The 24,032-nt window shown below is 37.0% G+C and overlaps 1 protein-coding gene across 12 annotated transcripts in view; it reads right to left on the minus strand.

Annotated features, from left to right (window-relative positions):
- ADGRV1 (adhesion G protein-coupled receptor V1) overlaps nucleotides 1–24,032 on the minus strand; it is a 584,631-nt gene that overhangs the window by 375,117 nt on the left and 185,482 nt on the right. For 11 of the 12 annotated variants that reach the window (XR_494199.3, XM_073014617.1, XM_007978103.3 and 8 more), the window contains 9 exons: nucleotides 22,999–23,175; nucleotides 22,453–22,635; nucleotides 20,311–20,490; nucleotides 16,462–16,626; nucleotides 5,611–5,728; nucleotides 3,327–3,450; nucleotides 1,866–2,004; nucleotides 1,325–1,507; nucleotides 837–1,069 (listed from right to left, as the gene is read on the minus strand). Coding sequence is in view for 11 of the 12 variants with exons in the window: in XM_073014617.1 (XP_072870718.1) it covers nucleotides 837–1,069; nucleotides 1,325–1,507; nucleotides 1,866–2,004; nucleotides 3,327–3,450; nucleotides 5,611–5,728; nucleotides 16,462–16,626; nucleotides 20,311–20,490; nucleotides 22,453–22,635; nucleotides 22,999–23,175 (1,502 nt within the window). In the remaining variant the exon portion in view is untranslated. The remainder of the gene's footprint in view (nucleotides 1–836; nucleotides 1,070–1,324; nucleotides 1,508–1,865; nucleotides 2,005–3,326; nucleotides 3,451–5,610; nucleotides 5,729–16,461; nucleotides 16,627–20,310; nucleotides 20,491–22,452; nucleotides 22,636–22,998; nucleotides 23,176–24,032) is intronic. The other variant, XM_073014616.1, reaches the window with a different exon arrangement.

The following is a 24,032-nucleotide window of genomic DNA, read 5'->3' on the forward strand; positions in this document are numbered from 1 at the left end:
ATGATATACACTTAAAGTCACTGAGTGACATATTTTAGTTTAAAGAAGTTTTTAAAGCATGATATTCACATTACAAATGCAAAAATATTTTCATGCACAAGAAAAATGTCTTTGTGATTCTTCTAAACGCAGGCATTATTCTAGTTGAAGGGCCCACCTATCTGCTATCCGGGCAGAGGTTCTGGTAGGTCTCTCTCAACCTGTGTGCTGCAGAACCTGTGAGTATTTAAACATGCTAAAGATGTTTTTCCACCTCAGCAAATCTGCCCCACTAAATCAGGGAATAAAAGAGACTCATTATGGTTAATTCATGATCTTCCTTGAAAACATGGTGCACATTAATGGCCAACTAGCTTTCACTCAAAATTTTCCCCACTTTAAAACTATGGGGCATCTATGTCATTCACCCACAGAGAAAACAATCCAGCCTTCAGATGCACCAAGGAAAGAAATCCCTCCCTCCAGCCCTTTCACAAGTATGGAAATCAAAAGCAGCAAATTCAGCCACACCAGTTGACCTCTGATTTAGAGAGCTGTTAGGCTGTTTCTTCACCAATTAGAAGCCCATATCATATTCAACTTCCTGGCCACCCAGAATGAGTCCACACAATAGAAACACATACTTTCAACTTTCAGAGGGAAGTTATATTTGAGAAAATTTTTTTTAAAAAAGCAGTCATTGCCGTAATTTCCCTTCTATGACCTGTTCTAATGTAACACAAATCTGAGAAACAGTAGGGAAAGAACTGCTTTAGACCTCAGTATCAATCTCTACACCATAGAACTTTCTCTCTCTGCTTTTTGCTTTCTTTTTCCTAATTTCCTTTCTACTTTACCTTCCCTGGAGTTCCACCTTTGTAATTGTTAGAGAAAATTCCTCTGGGCCTTCAGGATGGTCATCATCAAGGATTTCAACTTGCAGACTTTTCCTCATCTCCCCTGCTTCAAAGAGGAGTTCCCCGGAGGCAGGAACAAAATCCAAGCCTGCTTCCGCTGTCCCGCTCATCGACTCGTACCAGAGTCGCACGCGGCCAAAAGCTCCACCGGAACGGATAATTGTGATGTTAATCTATGCAAAAAGCATTTTCTTATTTGATTTGGATGTTTAATCTACCAGACAATACTATCTCTAACTAAAGGTTCTATTTACCAGGATTGTGTTAAAATTACATATAAGGTTATAAAATTATATATATTATATGCTAAAATAATGATGTTTGGAGCAAATTAATAAGTTTGTGAAAAGTTTGGAATAGAAACAAGAAAACATTTTAATATGTAAAAATAAAAATGATATTAAAATCTTAAGCATTTCATACTATACCCTCTGTGCTTCTGATACTCGAAGTTGCTCATGTGAAAAGGCAAATCGGCCATAGGGAGAGTCACTGGCCACCATTGTGATGTTGGCAGTGCTGCTGGATTCACTCAGAACTCCTCCCTCACTGATGGCAGTGAGCTGAAACTCATAGAAGGTTTTTTCCTCGGGAATGTCATCGTTCAAAGCCTAGAGAAAGACAAAGAGTCATCGACAGTAGAATCTGTGAAATTTCAAGAAAAACTCCTAACCTCTAAATAATAACAGATTTTGTAATATTAATCTCCTCCCCATTCCCACTTTTAACCCCACACACAGGGGCCTCCACAACAACAAATGCTGTCATATTAATCTTCTCTCCAGTCCCCATTGTCATCCACACACACACACACGCATGTGCCTGCCAACAACCATAAATGCTGGAATATTTACCTCCTCCCCATTCCCTACTTCGAACCCCCCCAACACACACACACACACGCTCACACCTGCACACACACCAGCACACAGAGTAAAGGGCATAACAGAAACCAGCTAATATTGATACCTGTATTACTACAATGACTGCAGACTGCCCATCTCGCATTGTCAGTTTTCCTGATGTTTCAGCAAATTCCCCCATGGAAGGAGGGAATATCCTCCAGAACACTGTGACCGCCCCCAGAATTCCTGGGCCACGAACAAGGCTACAACAATAAACAAACGTATATCCAATACATTTCAGTTGAAGGTACTTTTCTTAAACATTTTCTCTTTTAACAATAATCAATTTTCATCCATTTCAGTCACAGTTCTCTTTTAAATAACCTCATCTACCAACTATAAACCAAAGAAAGTCTTAAAGTTCCAAGATTGTAACATCCAAAGTATTAAGCTAGTGTAAATCTATCTTGACAGGAATACAGGCAAACATTTATCACTAAAAGCAGAAGGTTTAAAGAAATAAAAAGAAGTATTAACATTTATAGGCTTTTCACTTAACACGAAAGGTACAAAATATGAAAAGTCTTAAGTTATCTAAAGACTGGAAGACCCTTCACATAAGGGCATGCTGATGGGAAGGGATAGCCTTACTTCTGGATAACTACCATGAGGATAAAGTATAAAGTCAAACTCAGCTATGCCATTGATAGTTGCTTCCCATCCCTTATAACAAAATTTACGAGAAACAAACAAGCCTACGATCATACTAATTTAGTTATATGATAGGCCCTGATACAGTTTGGCTCTGTGTCTCTACATAAATCTTATGCTGAAGTGTGACCTCAAAGGTTGGAGGTGGGGCCTGGTGGGAGGTGACTGAATCATGGGGACGGAATTCCTCCTTGCTGTTTTCGTGATCAAGTTCTCATGAGATCTGGTTGTTGAAAAGTAGGTAGCACCCCTCCACCCCTTCCTCCTGCTCCAGCCAGGTAGGACGTGCCAGCTCTCCTTTTGCCTTCTGCCACGATTGTAAGTTTCCTGAGGCCTCACCAGTCATGCTTTCTGTACATCCTGCAGAACCTTGAACCAATTAAACCTCTTTTCTTCGTAAATTATTCAGTCTCAAGCAGCTCTTTATAGCAGTGTGAGAACAGACTAATACAGACCGATTTTAGAACACTTGAAAGCAAAATGTTTGGCCCTTATGATTTTCTAAGGAATGATTTTGTAGCTAAGACACACAAGCTTGCAGAGATGAAGTAACTCCCTTATATCACATGTTTAGTAACAGAACAGAGGTGAAAGCATAGATTTTCTGATCTGAACTCCATGTGTTTTCCTTGGTGTAATTTGTGCAAATCACTCAAGAGTCAGAAACCTTCTCATAATCTAACATCAAGATAGGTCAGGATATTATTTCAATTTCTGCCCAAAATTTGTTCTCCTCTCCACAGCATGTTAACAGTATATAGGATGTTAATGCATGAAGACTATGTATGTATTGAGAATGATGGATTTAAGACTAATTATTTAAATAAAACTTCGTAACCTCCACATAGGCAAAGAAAAATCATGAAGTCCTTACCTGATAATAGCGGTACCATTATATTTTGCTGAGGGTTCCCCGATGAGGATGTGCCTAGATGACGGAGCTATCCCAACTTCTCCTGATGCTCGCTTATCACCCCGAATAATTATTGATGCACTACCTAAATTCAAGATGATATAGACCGCTTTGGAGCAGATGCACACAAGCACTTAGTATATGCCTGGCAACTTTCTAAGCACTTTACACACAGGAATCTAGTTCATTCTCATGACTCTCATGTAAGTTAGATATTAAAATCCTCATTTTACCTGTGATGACACTGAAGCACAATAAGGTCTTGAAGACATGGATGCAAATCACTTGCCCAAGATTACATTTTAATGAAAGAGGCAGAAAGAAAATTGGCAGTAATTTCCCTATCACTCTCATGAAAAGCAAGGGCTCCTCTACCATTGGCATTAACTTGCTTCTATAGTAACCATTTTGCAGCTCACTGCAATTGGCTACACAGCTATGTCAACTGGCTATGTGGCAAAAGTAAGACTTCTTGGGGGCACTTTTTCATTTTTAATTTTCTGACTCTATCATTTGACTGTAAGCATTTATAAACCTGTGTCAAATATTTCTACTAAGATGAAACAAAAAAATGTATCAAGTATTTGAGTATCCATATAACTTAGCAGAAACTTAAAGAAAATTGTTTCCAGAAACACACATTAGGGGTTCATGACACAAAGAGCTAGATCATTATACTCTCATTTGGCTTGACAATGGATTAATGGAATCAATAGTGGCTTGTCACAGCAAGTGTCACAGTCAGACAGAAATATATTAAGAATTAGGTGCAGTGGATCATACCTGTAATCCCAACACTTTGGGAGGCTGAGGTGGGAGGATCCCATGAGCCCAGGAGTTCAAAACCAACCTGGGCAATATAGGGAGACTCCATCCCTGCAAATATAAAAATAAATTAGCTGGGCACAGTGGCACATGCCTGTAGTCCTAGCTACTGAGGAGGCTGAGGTGGGAGGTTTGTTTGAGCCTGGGAATTCAAGGCTGCAGGAATCTGTGATCACACCACTGAACTCCAGCCTGAGTGACAGAGCAAGATCTTGCCTCAAAAAATATTTTTTAATATGGTAAATGATTTATCCTGATCCAATGATATATTCTTCTATGTTTAATTAGCCAATGTGACATCTGTCATTTTAACATGATATGGATAACTAAAGACCTATGAAAGAGTTAACTAAAGCTAACTAAAGACTTATAAAAGAATATGGTGCAATTATATGATTCCCTTGTTGGAAAATATCCTAAACGAAAATGCAGAAAGAATAACTATCCTAAGTATATATAGTGATAGATACTCTACAATTCTAAAAATTTCCTTGGATATGAAATCTGCTTTTAGCCACAGACCCTTGCATAGAATGGAGTTCTTGATGGCAAAAAAGAAATGTAACAATCACCAAATTTTCATGCTAAAAGTTTCTGAACCAGTTTTTTATGGTTGGTTATTATTGTTTATAGCACAATAAAACCATTTTAGAATCATTAATTTTTTCTCTGTGGATCCAAGAAACAAATCATCATATCAACTGGAGGCAAATGAGAATTAAAATGCCTGTTTCTGAAATGTCAAAATATCTGAGTAACTACTTTCAGATGAAAATAGATGTACATAGGCTATAATGCTAAACATAATATGAAACGTTTAAAAATAATGTTTTATTACAAAGATAATGTGTGATAATTGTAAATATGTTTTAAAAATATAGGTAATCAAAAACCACTACTAACATTTCAAATCAATAATTCCAACCTCATGTAAGACATGCACATGACAAAACAGATTACATTTAGCATGTTGTCGTAAAATCTGTTTTCTTAATGTGACTGTTATCCATGTAGTTATGTGTTCTTAATTTTTAATGTAATTAACAGTTTTTCCTGTTATATCATGTTGAATGGCTGCATAGTATTCTAACACATTTAACTAGTCTCCTACTATTGGACCACTTAGGAAGCTGACATATTTTATTTTACATTTTATAAACACTGCTACAATAAATATCTTCATTAAAAAAAATTACACAACTAAGCAGTATGAAATCTTTGACCTATGATCTTACCAAGATTGGGTATCGTAATTTTAATTTTAAACACTCTTAACCTTTAACACATGTGGAAAATGGTATCTTTACGTTTTAGGAATTATAAAACCTAACACTGCCCATTTTTGTAACTATGGGTTATTTTATTACACTTTTTTCTGAGAACTTACTTTTTAATTTCCAAAAATGTGAATTTCTCTTACCTTTTACTGGAGATATTTCTGCCTCATCAATTGATATCAGCTGAATGGTGAAACGCCTGTCCTCCTCCAACACTGTGTCTTGAAGTGTGTGCAACACAATGGTCTTCTGCGACTCATTCTACATCCAATGACAGAAACAGTGCATTTTCCAGATTAACCAAAGCCAAAGTTTGAATGTTGTCATTAGCAGAATAATGTTTATGTCCATAATCACTTTTAAGGGTGTCTTTTTTGTCACTAGAATTATAAGTTGCACCTAGAAAGAATTACTCCACAAAAATCAGTTCTGAATACAAATTCCATTTGGGTTCTTTATGGGGAAAATGAGAAAAGAATACAACCACTAAACTTACTGAAAAATTTTAACCGTTGAAAATCCAATCTTTAAAGAAAGCTAAATGATCACACAATTATGTAAACAGACAAAGGCCACAGACTTAATATTTATAAGAAACAGCTCCATTCAAAGGAGGAAAAAAAGTGTGAATGACATTAGATTACAGTTGTAGGGACAACCGACAGTCCTGAGATGTCAGCCGTTGTTCATCATCACTGGATATCCAACTCATAGTATATTTTGCTGATGTTAAATTAGTAATGGCACCTTCCAGCTAACAAAAATATCTAAAGGTAGCAGTAAAGGGCCTAATTTATATGAAAATGTAGTTTTTCTATCCAGGAACTTGGTATTTTATATGCATGTTTCAGTTTTCTTTTACCTTCACCTTTAAGATTTTGGTTTTATCTTTATTTATTAGTCAGTTCCACTTGTTTCTTGCTGAATCTATTCCTAGGTATTTTACACTTCTTTCTCATAGTACATTGTTTTTCATTACTGGTAATTCATAAGAATGTTAATGATTTTTTCTTACTTTTTTTTCTTGGATCTCAAGTGTATAGTTTGAATTGGTCCTTCTGTCAGCAGCATTGTTTCTACTGGACAACAAATGGTCTTTTATTATAATTTATTCTTTTTGTCCCCTTTATCAGCCCATTTCAATCTCCCTTTTCAAAACTCTTCCCATCCTATTATTCACTCTAAAATGCATTATGTCTCCTTAATTTTTCCTTCAATGCACACTGTTGAGGTTACCCATATTTTCATATGTAGATTCAATGTATTTTTTTTTTTTTTTTGAGACAGGGTCTCACTCTGTCACCCAGGCTGGAGTGCAGTGGTATGATCTCAGCTCACTGCAACGTCCGCCTCCCAGGTTCAAACTATTCTTCTGCCTCAGTCTCCCGAGTAGCTGGGACTATAGGTGTGCATTACCATGCCTGGTTAATTTCTGTGTTTTTAGTAAAGACGCGGTTTTGCCATGTTGGCCAGGCTGGTCTCAAACTCCTGACCTCAAATGATTCACCAGGCTTGGCGTCCCAAAATGCTGGGATAACAGGCATGAGCTACCGCTCTCAGACTCAATGTATTATTTTCATTGCTGTGGGGATTCCATTGTTTGCCTTTATACTATTTGCAAGATTTATCTGACAATGGCTATTTACTCTTACAAATAATACTGCCATAAACATCTTTACATACTTATTTATATGTACAGTAAATTTCTCCAAGGTGCTACTGATTTTATATACAGTTGGTTCCTCTATTCTTGGATTCCTTATTTGCACATTTGTTTACTCACCCAATTTTGTAACTCCAAAATCAATATTGAGAACTTTTGCAGACATGTGCACATTAGCAAAAACTTAGAATCATTCATATACATTTCTCATGTTTAATAAGCACTATGACTCACACCTGAATAAAGTTTATCTAATATAAATATTTTCTCCTTAGGGTACATCACAGCCTTCTAGTGCTTAGGAACACCATATTTCAGCACTATACTTGGGGGCAAATTTAAACAGTAAGCTCACCAACAGAAAGCACAAAAATTTTAAAAAGTGATAATAGATGGACTGTAAAAAGAACATTTGTTCACAACATGAGAGCTGAAACAAAAAGTCAATGTGTTGACTTGTTCAACCTTGGCTGTAAATGTACAAATCAGGTGAATCAAATTCTCCAACACTTTCTGTATGTCCCTGAATGACCATGAAAACACCAGGAGTATCGACTTTGGAGGTTGCAAATACACCTTAGTGAGTAGGGAAATTCACAAGTAGGGGATTGTGAATGATAAGGATTGGCTACTATGAATCATGAGAATCAACTATATTTTATGTTTATATTGCCCTCCACCTTATCTACTGTATACGTAAGGCAGCTCTTCATACCATATGCTCTTCATTTCTCAAAGAAATCTACAACCAGTAAGAGGGGGAAAAGGGTGACTACACGTGGAAAATTCCAGCCAATGGTTATAGAAGATAGTAATAAATGTTCTCGGATAAAAAGGTGATGGGGAAGTTTCACAGAGGAATAAATTCAGAATATGTCTTCTATTAAAGATTCAAAATGGACTTAAGTACATTAAAGTATCTAAAAATAATTCCGCATAACAAGAGCCTACTTAGTTCAATCAAGGTTTTCCCAAATCCATGTGAATCTGGAATCCCTTTTTTTCTTTAAAATTCAGAACAATTATTTCTGTTCTGCTGAATACCAGTGCAGAGCAATAGTTTGAGAAATGGCACTACATATAGGCTATCTCAGGAAAATAGAAATACAAAGTCTTCCTATTTTTACAAAATTTAAAACCTTTATTTTTTTATCCTATGGTGTAGAAAAGGTGTTGAACTTCAAAAATTTAAAGCGTTTAGTTTTTATCCTATGATGTAGATATTAAGTTGAGGTAGCAGTCTGCTATTTCATTAAAATGTTTCTAAATTACAGTTGTTGTATCAAACACTTTCTAAATGTCTGTAAATTGGTTAGTTTCTTCACAAATATTATTTCATGCAATGCTCAGAGCCTTTGTTTAGATTAAGCCTTATTATCGCCATTTTGCAACTAAGAACCCAAATGTGAGATAAATTAATTTTCCTAAAGTCACATGGCATTAAATAATAGAGTGAAGATTTGGATTAAGGTCTAGCTCGCTATAAAATCTATATCCTTTTTACTTTTCAGTGGCTACTTCCCGTATCTCAAGAGAACCAAGATTGTGAAGATAGTAAAGGAGAGGAAAATAATACAAATTATAGGTGATAGAAGTCTGCGAAAGTATATAAACATTCGGGAAAGGAGAACTAGACAGAATTAAATACTAAACAAGAAATATGAATCCCAGAAAGATAGAAAAAAATGTAAGAGAACTATAAACACCACAGCAAACCAGTGCTCATGAAGAAATGTCAATAGTATCAAATACTAAGGGGAATCTATGCAATGAAAAACATGTAACCAATTTTTTTAGTGCAATGGATTTTGGCTAGTATGAAAAATAAATGTTTAAGATAGATTATAAAGTAAAAAGAGCAAGCTACTGAACAGATTGCAGTGTAAAATTCCATTTGTGTAAGAATAAGATACATATGTTTGGATACGCATAGAAAATTTTTCAAAGGGTATATAAAAAACTGTCAATAGCGGTTACCTCTAGGAAGTAGGAATGCAAGATTCAGAAGGAGTCAGGAGAATTTTATTTGTTTTCTACATCCTTGTGTACTGACTCAGGTGTTTATTTTTATTTTATTTTTTTTCCATGAGCACATACATTTTTATAGTAAATTTAAACAAAGATGGAGGAAAGAGACTTCTGAGTTAAACTGGCAGAGACTGGTTGAGTGAATTATGTCTTCTTCAAACGCACATGTAAACACCACAAAGGGCCAAGACTGACAGAAAGAAAGAAACTAAAGATTAAAATGTTTCTAAAATATAGGTACAATTTCACTAATGAAGGAATCAATTTGGAGTAGACCACAGGATACACATTTCATGCCATGAACCTAAATAACAGGAAGAACAACAGAGGGGGTGCTATGGTTTGGCTGTGTCCCCACCCAAATCTTATCTTGAATTGTAGCTCCTATAATCCCCACATGTCATTGGAGGGACCTGGTGGGAGGTAATGAATCGTGGAGGTGGGTTTTTTCCAATGCAGTTCTCATGATAATGAGTAAGTCTCACAAGATCTGATGGTTTTATAAGGGGCAGTTTCCCTACACATGCTCTCTTGCCCGCTACCATGTAAGACATGCCTTTGCTCCTCCATCTTCTGCCGTAATTGTGAGGCCTCTCCAGTCATGTGGAACTGTGAGTCCATTAAACCTCCTTTCCTTTAAAATTATTGAGTCTTGAGTATGTCTTTATTAGCAGTGTGAGAACAAACTAATACTGGGGGTAAGACCCATTTCCTGACTTCTTTGAACTCCAGGCCACAGAGACTACACTAACCAAGAATAACTGGTTGCCACCTACCTCAGAGCTTTAGTGTTCCCACTGTTATCAGCTCTTTCCTCCTTATATCGCTTCTGAGTTTCCAATTCATAATATGTAGAGAGTAAAAGGAATGAGAGTGATGCACTGCATCCCAGAATTACGGATTTTTCATAAGTACATCTAATGAGGTCTCAGGCAGGGAGTACATATTTTCCTAGAAGCCCTTACAAAATTTTTTAAAATGTATATATTGTAAAAATAACAATAAGCAACTATGAAGAAACAAAAGCTTAACAATAAGCAAATATGAAGAAACAAAAGCTTAAGTGAAGAGATTAATACTATTTAATAATAAAAATCTCAAAGAAAAAATGCAATTGCAAAACTACAATGTTCATGAGAAACAATAAAACGCAGAATTCAAACTGCAGAAAATTTAATCAGCGATGCATAGGACAAATTAAAGTTGTTTTAGAATGTGGAGGAAAAGGTAGAGATAAAAATGATAAGCATCATGATTCTCTCTCAAAGTATTGGCGTAGTTGTTCTCTGTATATTTCCTTTCCTCTTATCTTCCCAGGACCATTTTATTTTTACCAGCCTACAGTGATACTTAACAAAGTTTCTAGAAGTTACTCTGCTAAAAGAAAGACAATAGAGGAAAGACATAATAGGGAATACTCTTGGGACCAACAAAAGTGGATGGGGCGGGAAGGAAGCAGGAATGGGTAGAAGGCAAAGAGTCAAAGTGGGCAGTGAAAGAGTAAGTTATATCATAAAAGACCAAGGGAAAGAGAGGGAGAACTTTTCAGAACAATCTTCTCTTGAACGTGGCCCTACCCTGCATCTCTGTGGTGGACGCTCTGATGTTCACTAAGATTCCCCTCCTGGAAAGGACTCATTACCCTGTCTGCTGGAAGCATTTCCAGCAGACAACTCTCATCTGTCAGGCTCCTTTGCAAATTGCCTCATCTGAAGACAACCCCTTCCCACATGGTCAAATGCTCTTCCTGGCATGCTCCACACACAATGACTGCTCAACACAAGATTATAAAACTTAACATCATTCTAACTCAGACAGCTCTGAAGGGTCAGTCCCATTTCAAAATAAATTGTAGTATACTATAGTGTCAGTTTCAACTGCCTCATGGTTTGCCTTCATCCCTGCCCAATCCTGCTTCTTCCACTTACACAGGTGTTGACCTCAAGAGTACTTCCTAAAAAGCCTCTGGACACCAATCTCTACCTCATAATTTTCTCCCCAAGGAAGGTAAAGTGCAATATCCCTCTGACTTATCACCTATGGACCATTCATCAGTTCCAGAGAGTTGTATGTTTCTATAAACAGAGTATGGAGCTTAGTTGTCCTGCATAAAGTAGAAATAGGAAAGAAGAACTTTGCCCTGTTACCAAGGTAGGATTGAACAGAATTATTGTGAGACTTTCCCTGTAAGATGGGCAATGGTGAATCTACAGTCACTGTTACATTTTGAGAAAGTCCAGGAAATATTTACACAGTAAGTATTGGTACAACCTGGAATGTACAGTAGGTACAACAGCTTCTGTAGACTAGGTTTCCCTATTGCCAATGTGAATACTAAGTTGTTATGAGAACGATTTGTGGGAATGGAGATCCACCTAGGCATTACTGATGCAGTGGATACCACTAGCCATGAGTAGAACTGAGAGATGATGAAAGGCATCCTCAAAACCAATTAGAACCTGTGGGAGACACAGATCTTTGCACATATTCAGACATAGACATACAAAAGCAATGGAGCCGTTACACAGTTGTACAGGAAATATACCAGGCAGATGACTAAACAAGTAGATGGAGAGAGTGGAATCTAGAAACAACACCCCTCCTAATGCAGTACTCTAAAAACGAATGACCTTATTCGCTGGAGGAAAAGATCAGACTATTTGCCGTTTTAGTGTAGATTTTATGCTCAAAACAAGAAAACTTTTTTAATCACCTGGGAAGTGTATATAGCAGTAAGAATCTGGTAACCAGAAAATTATTGCTTCTTATTACTGAGGAAAATCTTTATAGACATTTGAAACTAATTTCTAAATTCTAAATGCTCCTCAGGTGAGAAGTTTTCAGATCATGGCTAGGGCACACAACCTAGATGTTTCATGGGTCATCATTTGTCAGAATCTGAGAAGTAAGTGGATGATATACTTGCAACATCTGCCTTGAGATTTAATGCCATCGGGGTAATCACACCTCAAAAATGATGGCAGAACAGGTGCATGGCAAATAGACTGCCAGAGAGCATCACTGATGACCTCCTTAATCACATATTGCAATACTGAAGGGCAAAAAGGTATTTGTTTCTGTGCCATCTCATGTTGCAGGCTCTGAAGAAGAGTCACTAGACTGAAAAAAAAAAAAATGTAGAATGGACCATGTAAGCATATTTGTTGGAATTCCTTTGGAAAACCCCCTACAGATCTTTTAATGTTTTTAATATTTATTCTCTATTCATTTTCAAAAGTGCATAGGTTTAGACTTTCTATATCTGCTCTATATCTGCTAGAGTCAATTTCACATAGGTTTTAAAAATTTGTCTATATTTATATAACCTCTTACAATTTTCAATATTTTCTTTTAGCAATTACTTCCTTCTTGTCAATTCTTATTTTCTAAGTTTTTTAAACTTATGAATCAGGTTTTATTGGTATTTTTGTTTTTTAACTAATTGCCTTCTGGTTTCATCTTTATTAATTTAAGAAAGCTGTTTAGATATTAAATTAAGAAAACTGTTTAAACATGATTCTAAAAGCAAAAACTATAAAAAGACTGACAAATCTGGACTAGTTTCTTCTCTTTGGCCTGTTTGTTCATCCCAGAGCAAATATCACACTGTCTTATTTACTTTAACTGTGTATTATTTGACACACCGGCTAACTAGGGCCACCCTCCATATTCTTCTTTGCGAGCCGCTGGCTATTCTTGGCATTTTGTATTTCCATGTATATTTTAGAATCAGATTGTCTCTTCCACCTCCACATCCTCTCTTCCAGAAAAAGACTTAGGAGTTTGATTGGTAAATACCACTGTCCTGTGGTTAGGTTGGAATTATTCATTTAAAAAACAAAAACACAAAAAAAACCCTCTGTGCTCAGCTTAACTGGGCCCCATATGCTGCTTCCTCACTTCTTTTGATTATTAAAACTAGCCAAAGAATGGAAAGAGGAGGAAGAAACTGAACGAACACAGGCAACCAGAAAAATCACATCCTACGGTAGGTTGGTTGATACTCCAGCCACGGTTCTCAGGTTCATGTTGATGAAGACATAAAGAAACAGAAACAGATCTGTAAATGTCCTACCAAACTTTGAAAAGGGGAGTCATTCTTACAAGTTACAGAAACCAACTGCATGGGCCAAAAGATTATGTTCCTCCTTCAAAGTAGATAGGACCTTGCACCTTCACTTCTTCTCAGTGTGGGAGGCTGAGACACATACAGATGGACTGCAATATGCTTGCTATTCTCAAACTACTTATTGTGTTTCAGTTTTTTTGATTGGCTGAAATACTTCCTTAATTTCTTTTCAAAGTGTACATGGATGTTACAACCTATGAGTTTTTGTAAGTTTGACATTGTCTTATTATGTTACACAATCAGTATTTTGAGTCAGTATAGAAGTTCTGCACAGTCAGAATAGTCAGAAAACACACTTAAAGGGAAAACTGACTAGACTTGGTAATCAAATACATGTAACAATTACAGAAAGGGTGCAGCTGGGGATGACACCCAGACATCCAGTGTGGTTGGTTGGCTTTGCCTTCAATCAGGAGAGGAAAAATGTGAGAGAGGGGTAGTTTTGATGGTAAAATGGGGGCAGAGTCTGAATTTAAAATGTGACTATAGATAAGGCACAGTGACTCATGTCTGTAATCCCAGCACTTTGGGAGGCCAAGGCAGGTGGATCACGAGGTCAGGAGATCGTGACCATCCTGGCTAACATGGTGAGACCTCATCTCTACTAAAAAATACAAAAAATTAGCCAGGCGTGGTGGCGGGTGCCTGTAGTCCCAGCTACTCAGGAGGCTGAGGCAGGAGAATGGCGCAAACCTGGGAGGTGAAGCTTGCAGTGAGTGGAGATCGTGCCACTGCACTCCAGCCATGATGACAGAGCGAGACGCCATCTCAAAAAAAATAAATAAAAAATAAAAAATAAATAAAAAAAAATTAAATATAGCTGGGCATGGTGGCACAAGCCTATAGTCCCAGTTACTCATGAGGCTAAGGTGGAAAGATTGCTTGAGCCGGGAGATCGAAGCTTCAAAGAGCTATGATCGCATCACTGCATTACTGCCTGGGTGACAGAACAAGACCCTGTCTCCAAAAAAAAAAAAAAAAAAATTTTGATATAGGTAATAATAATCTATTGTACATTTCAAAACAGCTGCAGAATAATTAGACTATTCCTAGCATAAAGAAAAAATACTTAAGGTGATGGATATCTCAAATACTCTGATTTGATTATATGAATGTATCAATTTATCACATGTACTCTGAAAATATGTATATCAATTATGTATCAATAAAAACTTCAAAAAAAAGAATTTGATTTCAGATATCTAGAGTTTCTGTGTGTGTGTGTGTTGTGAGTGATTTCTTCCCCCCATCATGTATATGGATTTCCAAAAAAATCCTGTAGTAATATTATCACATGCATTCACAAGTAATATTATGCGAAAGAAAATCAAAGACAGTTCGCAAGGTGTGGCCACACAGGGTGACTACAGTCACCATTCCCCTCAGCAGCGACAGCACAGCACCCACTGCCTCTAGCAGATGACTCTCTAGGGACATCAGCTGCCAGTTCTCCTCAGGAAGATGACCAAAGTTACTGGTGAAAGGACAAGTTCTGAACAGAAAACCGGGGGAAGAGAGCCAGCATCTGGCAGAGGGCCAGTGGGAAGAAGCTGGGGTGTAGAAAACGGAAGCAGCAAGAGTCCGCAGAGATTGACCCCAAGGAGCTTGGAACCCCATGGAAAGTAGGTGGGAGTGCTTCTCTCCTCTCCTCACTCCTCTGACAATCTCCTGACTATCAAGCTTCTGAGGAGCCACTCTGTGCTCATGACACAAGACAATGCTGTAAGTGGCTATTCAGGAACTTCCCAGGGACAGAGAACTGGGTTGCTAGCTTGTGCAGGCATGTCTATGTTCCCCTCAGACCCAAACTGAGATGGAGGGTGCCATAGTGGTTGTGTACCTGTAGTGCCACTGCCCTGCCTGAGACCTCTCTGCTCTAGAGTCCCTGCACCACCAGATCTCCTGCAAATACACCCCACAACTGGCTCTGACGTTGGGAAGCACGGAGGACAGGTGGGTGCCAGGGAGCCAAAGGACTTCTGGAGATCTAAGATCCACAATACAGGCTGCCCATAAGGGAGGGGGAGCACAGCCCACCAAAGTTCCTTGGGACAAAGGAAATGCAGGCATAGGGCCAGTCACTGAAAAGGGCAGCACCAATGCCTAGGGACAGTGGTAGAGAGGCGGTCATCTCCCACTCTAGACTGTTGCAGACACAGCTGTGGTTCTTCCCACTGGGAGTTAATGCATGCACACAAAGAAAGCTTTTTTGTGTGCTTTTTTTCAGTGACTCTATCCCTGCTCAAAGTGAGCCTGTGCCACTTGGGCTTACAGGAAGAACAGGGCCCAACTCCCCCTCCTTACACAGAGCAACAGTGTTCTAGCAATGGAGGACAGACAAGTTGTGAAGTTGCTTGCCCTGGAGCAGGGGAAGAGGCCTGCCCTGAGCCCATTTTTGTAGCAGCTCCTAGAGGGGCACATCTGTGGCCTGTAGCTGCACTGCGCAGCCAAAGGACAGTCTATATGAATTGAAAGTCATGAGTCCTGAAACAGGGGCACGAGAGGGAAGAGAACTTCATTCCTGCTGGCTCAGGACTAGAAGCTGGTGTACCCCCTTACCACTCCCCAAGAGACCCCAACACATTCCAACATGATCGCTTCTTACCATCCTTCCCTGCCTGCACCCCACACCAGGGCAGGTGCTTCCACTCAACATCAGATATCAGTCAACTTATTCACAATAGCAAAGGTATGGAATCAACTTTAGCGTCCATCAACAGTGAACTGGATAAAGAAAATGTGGTAGATATACACCATGAAGTACTACACAGTCATATAAAATAATTAAATCACGTCCTTTAAAGCAACATAGATGCAATTAGGAGCCATTATCCTAAATGAATTAATGCAGAAAAAGAAAATCAAATACCATGCGTTCTCACTTATAAGTAGGAACTAGACAATGAATATACATGGACATAAAGATGGAAACAGCAGACACTGGGGACTATTTGAGGTGGGAGGGTGGGAATGGGGTGTGGGCTGAAAAACTACCTACTGGGTACTATATTCACTATTTAGGTTATGGGCTCACCAGAAGCCCAAACCCCAGTATTATGCAATATACCCATGTAACAAACCTGCACATGTGCTCCCTGAATTTACAATAAAAAGGAAAAAGAAACTCAAAGACAAACTAGGGAAAAAACACACGAGTCCTAATGCTGACTATACCTCATCAAAATGAAGGGTCCCATTCAAAGGACTAAGGTCATGTTTAGCCTTCTCATCTACGGTCCACTGAAGTCGTACGGTTCCTTTTCCTCCTGGGGACCGGACAACCGTCAACGTCACATATGAATCTGGGTCATCGGATGAAAGGGATTCATCAATCATTACCTGAAAGAAGAGAACCCAGTAAGGCAAAAGAAACAAACAAAAAGAGCAGGATAAACAAATAGAATCTTATTTCTGTTTACAATGACTGCAGTTTTAAAGTTTAGAATGAATGTTACATGTTATGATCGTGTGGCAGAAATTTTTTTTTTTTTTACCAAATCCCACTTTCTATTCCTAGATGCTCAACTAGTTGGCATTTCCTGTCTCCTCTTGCAATTAGGTAGGGCATGCGACTGAATTTTGACCCAGAGAATAGAGGCAGAAATGACTTATGTTGCTAATATTCTTGCCATAAACTTCCACACAAGAACCCACATCCTCTATTTTTCCATTTGGCAGGTGAACAGAGAGGATGCTCAGGACATAGAAGAGGACAGAACCCCAAGATGGACAGAGTCTAGGGCCTGAGAGCTGCCAGTTGAATAAGAGGTGTCCATAAGCATCAGCCAACTGGGCACTCTGGTGCAGGATTCCTGCATGAAGAAGAAATGCACATTTACTATATGAAGAAACTGGATTTGGGGGGATCTTTGTTACGACAATGAGACTCCCCATATAATACAGACCTAAACTGTCCTCTGAATTATCTGCAGTGTACCTACTTTAGTGAGTCGAAGTTTAAAAGTGGTTTTATTCATCTGAGATAAAGAGAGGAGATTCAATACATTCATTTACCAGCACTATTTATTTTTTATACAAGTCCTTATTAACAGATCTAGTTTAACTGAAGTACATATGTTGACTCTGTGAAGCAAAGTCCTCATTGAACCTATATCATCCATCTGCTATATAAATAGAAAACATAACACAATGCTTTCCACTTTCAAGACAGATAGAAGCTTAACATGCAATACAATCTTGTTTTGTTTTCTTCATGAGATTTGCATTGATGTCAAGAGCACAGATTTAGAACAAAGTGAAATGAGCTTCTATTGTGTGTCAGTTCTTACATATACCTTATCTTATTTAAGCCTCACAGAAACTCACAGAAATCTGAGGGCCAGATATATACATATATTTGGAGATGAGGAGCCTGGAATCTAATTAGGATATTTTGACTCCAAACTGTTCATACCACTCCTCAGGGACTAGAGATATTTAGCAAGAAAAAAATAGAGAAAATCCATTATATAAGTCTTCTTGATTCTATAGATGTAACATTTTAGTTTAGGTTTCACAAGTAGATTTCCATGGGTCTCTGCTATTCCCAGGGCTTTCGTGTACTTACCACATTGTCCTTGTGAACAGCTTGTTAATTTTGATGGATTTATGCTAACAGTCTTTTCTCAATGTACCTCAGCTGTGAACCTAATCTGTGTCACCAAATAATGCTAACAGAATGTTTATTGTGTGCACAAGATTGTATATCTCATTAAGGTTAAAAGATAAACTCCATGTTACCAAGAAACTTTTGTGATAGGAAAGATAGGATATAAGCAAGGGAAGCAGTCACAAAGGGCTGAGCATCATGCAGCTACTATTATCACCAACAATCAAAATAGCCATCAACATCTAATGAATTAAAGCTCAAGCACGTGTGCTTTACATATTCAACAATACAGTAGGAATTGGGTAACCTAAATCTTTCCTTTAGACTCTAAGACAAATTGAAAATTTGTAGCTGTAACGATATTATTTCCCAGACCAAGTGTGCTTAACACTAGGTTTAAAACACTAGAGTTTATGATCGCAGTTACAATAAAATAATAAAAATTATTTATGAATACTAGTGTAGGTGTTCATTTACTCTAATAGTAAGAGTAGATTATAAACACACTGTCCAGTGCCCAAGTCCAAAAGTTTGATGAAAAACGTTATTGTGAAGTTTCATCAATTGAAGATTTGAACACTAAACCCTGAACTTTTAATCATTTTATAAAAAATAAATTACATATTCATATGTAATTTTCCGCTGCTTGGAAAATAATCACAGTTACTCTTTTGCCAATCCAACACTCCTTACAAACACAGCTGTCCATTTTTTTTTTTCAAGGAAGAGCTCATTGGGCTACAGTGAAAGTTTGTTCCATCCCTCTTACAGGTCTCATTTTCTTATGAAATTGAAATTAAATAGCCAAATCATTAGGCAGTTATTTGTTATATTTCAATTTTGGAGCATCTGGGAACTCCAGCCCTTGTAGGCAAGCTGTGGGTCTAGCCTTGCATCCACAGGACAGTAAAAAATTACGGCAATTGGTTTATTAATTAAAAGCGATCTATGTGAATTACTGACTACCTATAAATGATTAAATGAAGGGAATGGTGACATATGGAGCTGGAAAAGTTGCTGGGTATATGGGGATTATCTAAGTACTTTTATGGTTACTTCATACCTTGGAATTTCTTTTGAAAGGTAAGGTCATAATATTGTCATAATTATGTAATAATAATAATAATGGAATTTATAGTGTTTTACACTTAAGATGTAGTGACAATTTAGTACTGGGTACCAAATCTGGCTGCACAAACACTTAGTTTTCATGATTAATTAGGCTTTTTTTTCTCTCTCTCTCTCTCTTTGTGGCTGAATCAATAATAATTGGGTTCCTTCTTTCAAGTCTTGGAAGTAAACAGCCAATGAGAAGTGAGAAGAAATACAGAGAAATACATGAGCTGGTGGGGGGTGACTGTGGTGCTTTGTTCTACATAAGTCACAACAGACTAGCATAACAGTGGGTAATATAAATCCCTCACCAGGTAAACCCATTGTGGGATGTAACACCCAGACCCATGACAGAATCCTGCCTGTGACCAGAATGGTGGTCTGGCAGTAAAGCAGGCAGAGAATAGGTGGTGTGGATGAAAAGTACATCTTGGTCTACTACACCCAATAAATAGGAATCTGTTCCCCTTCGTAATTTCCTGATATTAAGGCTCACATTACTATCAAATTGTGTGCACAGGCTGGAGGATTGGCCCCTAATTCAATAGCCCACTCAAAAGATCCTTGAGAAGAGACTCATACGTGAAGTGTAATAAAGACTTTCTTTTTTGTTTTTTTTTTTTTTGAGATGAAGTCTCACTCTGTTGCCCAGGCTGGCATGCAGTGATGTGATCTTGGCTCATTGCAACCTCTGCCTCCCACGTTCAAGCGATTCTCTTGCCTCAGCCTCCCAAGCAGCTGGGACTATAAGCATGCGCCACCACACCAGGCTAATTTTTGTATTTTTTTAGTAGAGACAGAGTTTCACCATATTGGCCAAGCTGGTCTCGAACTCATGACCTTGTGATCCACCCGCCTCGGCCTCCCAAAGTGCTCGGATTACAGGCGTGAGCCACCACGCCGGGAATTTTTTTTTTTTTTTTTTTTTTTTTGAGATGGAGTCTATGTCGCCAGGCTGGAGTGCAATGGCGTGATCTCGGGTCACTGCAACCTCTGCCTTCTGGGTTCTAGCGATTTCTCCCGCCTCAGACTCCCAAGTGGCTGGGATTATAGGCACATACCACCATGCCCAGCTAATTTTTGGATTTTTAGTAGAGCTGGGGTTTCACCATGTTGGCCAGGATGGTGTTGATCTCCTGACGTTGTGATCTGCCCGCCGCGACCTCCTAAAGTGCTGGGATTACTGGCCACCATGCCTGGCCAAGACTTTCAAAACAAAAATGCAAGACACTTTCTACTCAAAATTACATGAAACACTAGCCTGAAATAAGGCATGCATTCCCCTGATATATTTAACTTACTGTCTTTTCTTCAAATCCAAATACTCCAAATGGAGAATCATTTTGTGGAATAACAACAGTTACCACAACATCATCACCAAGTCTGCCACCTCCAGAAACACTGATCAAGGAAATATTGAAAGTCTCTGTCAATTCAAATTCAGCATCATCAATTATGGTCATTTCTATCACTGCAGTAACCTATGAAAGAAAGGAAGGAAGGGAGAAAAAGGAGGAGGAAAAGAAGGAGGAAGATAGGAAATGAGGAGAGAAATAATGTAGTAACAGTTTTTGCTTATATATATTTTAATTTTTTAGTTGAAACTAAAAAACTTAGAAACATGGTACAAAGAAGTAGTTCTTTTGCTTATAATATTCGTAATACTTTTAAAGTTGTATATATTTATGGCATATATATTTATGGCATTTTAAAGTTGTGTATATTTATGGTATTTTAAAATCAGAAATTTGCTATTACTTTCAAGATAAAAAATTATTGATGTGATAAGATAGTATTATTTATACATTAAAAACAATAAATCCTTATTCTTAAAATTCTTTTAATGTCATGCAGGTTCTAATACCATTGCACAAACATAAAATGCAGTATGCTTGGTATTAATATTACATGATATGAAACTTACATAAAAATTACCACTGTCTTCTACAATTAAAATAAATCCCAATGGTTTCAGATATTGTTTTTGCAATGCAGTCAAAAATAAAGGCAGAAAGAAGACCCAAATGTGCTATTCCTGGATGTTTATAATCAGGATTTAGTTCAATTTTCTGAGTCTATGTTAAAAATTTTTATAAACTTATAAATAAATAAATCTTGATCCAGCTTGCAGTTTCACTATTGGTCATAAAAATATTCCAATGTTTCTGACACAGACTTTTATCAGAAAATGAAGTTTTTCTATCTAAATCTACCTAAAGTCTTTAATTTAACAACAGAGAAAAGTGAAAAACCTGGATATCACACTCAGACAGGTGGAAACATGAATAAAATCAAATGCTTAAATAGAAGCTAATTAAATTGCCCGCACCTCAAATCTGTGCTGTAAAATACAGAGTCCCTTCCTTAGAGGATGTGAATTTTAAGAATAAACCTGATCCTCAGGATGCTGGTTAATGATGGAACTTGAACTTCATGCACAGATAAAGAGCTGATAATGTCATTAAAGTTGGAAGGCTGCTTCAATGAATAATCAATGTATTTGTTTCTGCTTTTAACATAAGAATCTCACTGACTTGCATTCTGCTCTTTTTACTAGGAAATGTTTCAAGTTCTAAAACTGTTTTAAAAGCTCAGGATTTCAAAAATATTAACAACAATATGTTTTTCTGTGTAGGAAAATCTAGATCTGTATGCTTACCTTTTAACAGCATTTACTACTGCTCACCATGAGCAACTAATAAGTTGACGCATACTCTGGTAATCTGTCTAGCCAAAATAAGGCTACCTGTAGACAGAGGTGCTAGTTGAAGTTACTAACATTTCATGGTTGTTCATAAGCCTTTTCCACTTACTGATTAAAAAAAAATTTGTATGAAAACATCTTATTCTTACATATTAAAAATGCCAAGTTTACAAAATTTGTAATTCTTGGGGAATGTTTCATAACATTTAAGACTGGTGTGCCTAAATCTAGAATATTGTTTTTCAGTTTTTCAAGTTTTAACTATTTTTTTCATTTTCTCTTAGTCATTTTTTTAAATTATAAAGGGCATTTTAGATATTAAGTAAAAACTGTCCATACTTTTAGTGCAAATTCTAAATAAGTATCTATATTTACTGGCATTAAGAAACAAAATAAAAGATAAACTAAAGTCCACAGGAATAGTCTAGTTCATCAGACAGTTTTCTATATATTGTTAGGCATTTCTAAATCAATTATTATCCTGTTTTGTAACTTCTATTTATTTTAAATAAAACTGGGGCAGGGGGTTCAGAAAAGGGTAAGATTGTTGTATCTTTATAAGTCTCTTCCCATGCCCATTAATAAACTGTATTTCAATTAATAATATTTGTTTGACTCAACATAGAAACATTTAGAGTATAATGCATTTAGCAGTCACTAATGTACATTCATTTGATGGATGCCTACAAAATGTCTGAAGTACAATGCAAAAAGACTAATATGTTAGTGACTGGCGTACTTGTCTATCTGCAAATTCAAGAATCCCATGAGATGGTTTAAAGTCTTCCAGGCCAGCACTGTCTGGTGATGCTTTCCAATAAACATTTACTGCCCCAAAGCTTCCAGCCAGCCGGACTACAGGAACTTGAAGAACGTTCAAGGGTGGAGGCACTTCATAGGCAGTAATAACTTCCCCAGCGCCCTTTAAGTAAAGAATATCAGTTGAAAGGCAAGATAAGATGGTAACTCTCATAAGTCATCTTTCTAAAGGTATTGTTTCTACTTAACTTTCTATACTTCACCCTTCAAAGTAGAAATTAACAGTCAGATGTAAGTATGCATAAAAGGTCTTCTGAACTCTTACGTTTAATTTAATGAAAGTAAACTTGTTGAATCCTTTGGTCTAGCCCAAAGAGATCTAAGAATTAGTTTATAAGAGCAATTTGGTTACTTATTTAAAAATAGAGACAAAGCTAAATGTTTTGCAGAAAACATTACAAAACACTGGCCAAATCAGCAGGGAGAGGCCTCTGTATGACTGTAAACAAATGAAAGTTCATCTCACTCTAGTAACATGAAACATAAAAATTCCTCTGGGATCGTCATTTTCTTCAATCATTATCTCAGCTACTTCCATTCCAGGCCTCCGCATACTTGGCTGTCCTGCAGAGAAGTCAGAATTCACCAGGTTCACCTCAGTGATAGTGACAATAAATCCTTCTTCCAATTCAGGAATGTCATCCTGGGGGATGGGGGAAAAAGATGGTGTTTCATTTTTTTAAAGACATTTAACTTGCATTGAATACTGGATATTTTTCAGTAAGGAAATAATTGACTTTCTTCATGGGAATGGGCAGATCTGTCACACATAGAAAAGATTCTTGTTATATTTTAATACCTTCCCATTGACAACTTCAGAATCTGTGGAATATCCTAGTTCACTGGTGATGTTTCAATGGAAACTTCACACTCATTAGCAAATAAAATAATTTTTAAAAATCTATCCTGAAATTTTGACCATATTCTATTGTATGTTTTACATATTTAATATCCCAAAAGAAAATTTAGGAAACACTGGTAAATGCTACATACATTTCTAAAGTGCTCTAGACTTGAAAATCTAGATATAAGCCGATATTTAATTTTTTTAATTTCTTATTTTGTTTTCACATAATAAAAAATTTCCAAAGATAAAAAATACTCTAAAAAGAGGAGGAAAAAACCCTCATTTCTATCCCATCCCTTATATCTTTCCCAAATTAAAATCTTCAGAATATACTATTACCTAAAACCACTAATATCACTATTAGTAACACTAACATTATAGAATATATTTATTTAATAACGTAATATATTCTATGGTATATAATATATAAGATTAATACTATTTATATAATATAAAGCAACATTTTGTTATTATTTGATAATAATATTAACACTAATCCACTATTAAACACTTTCAATTTCTTGTGCATCATTACGGATATATTCACACATTCTCCCCCTCTCTTTCTCTGTTTTTTTCTCTCTCTCCGGACATACATGGATAAATACAGATAGCTAAAACCAGATCTAAACCATGTGAAGACTAATCTTGAT

Source organism: Chlorocebus sabaeus, chromosome 4 (genome assembly GCF_047675955.1).
Source record: "Chlorocebus sabaeus isolate Y175 chromosome 4, mChlSab1.0.hap1, whole genome shotgun sequence".
Lineage (NCBI taxonomy): Eukaryota > Metazoa > Chordata > Mammalia > Primates > Cercopithecidae > Chlorocebus > Chlorocebus sabaeus.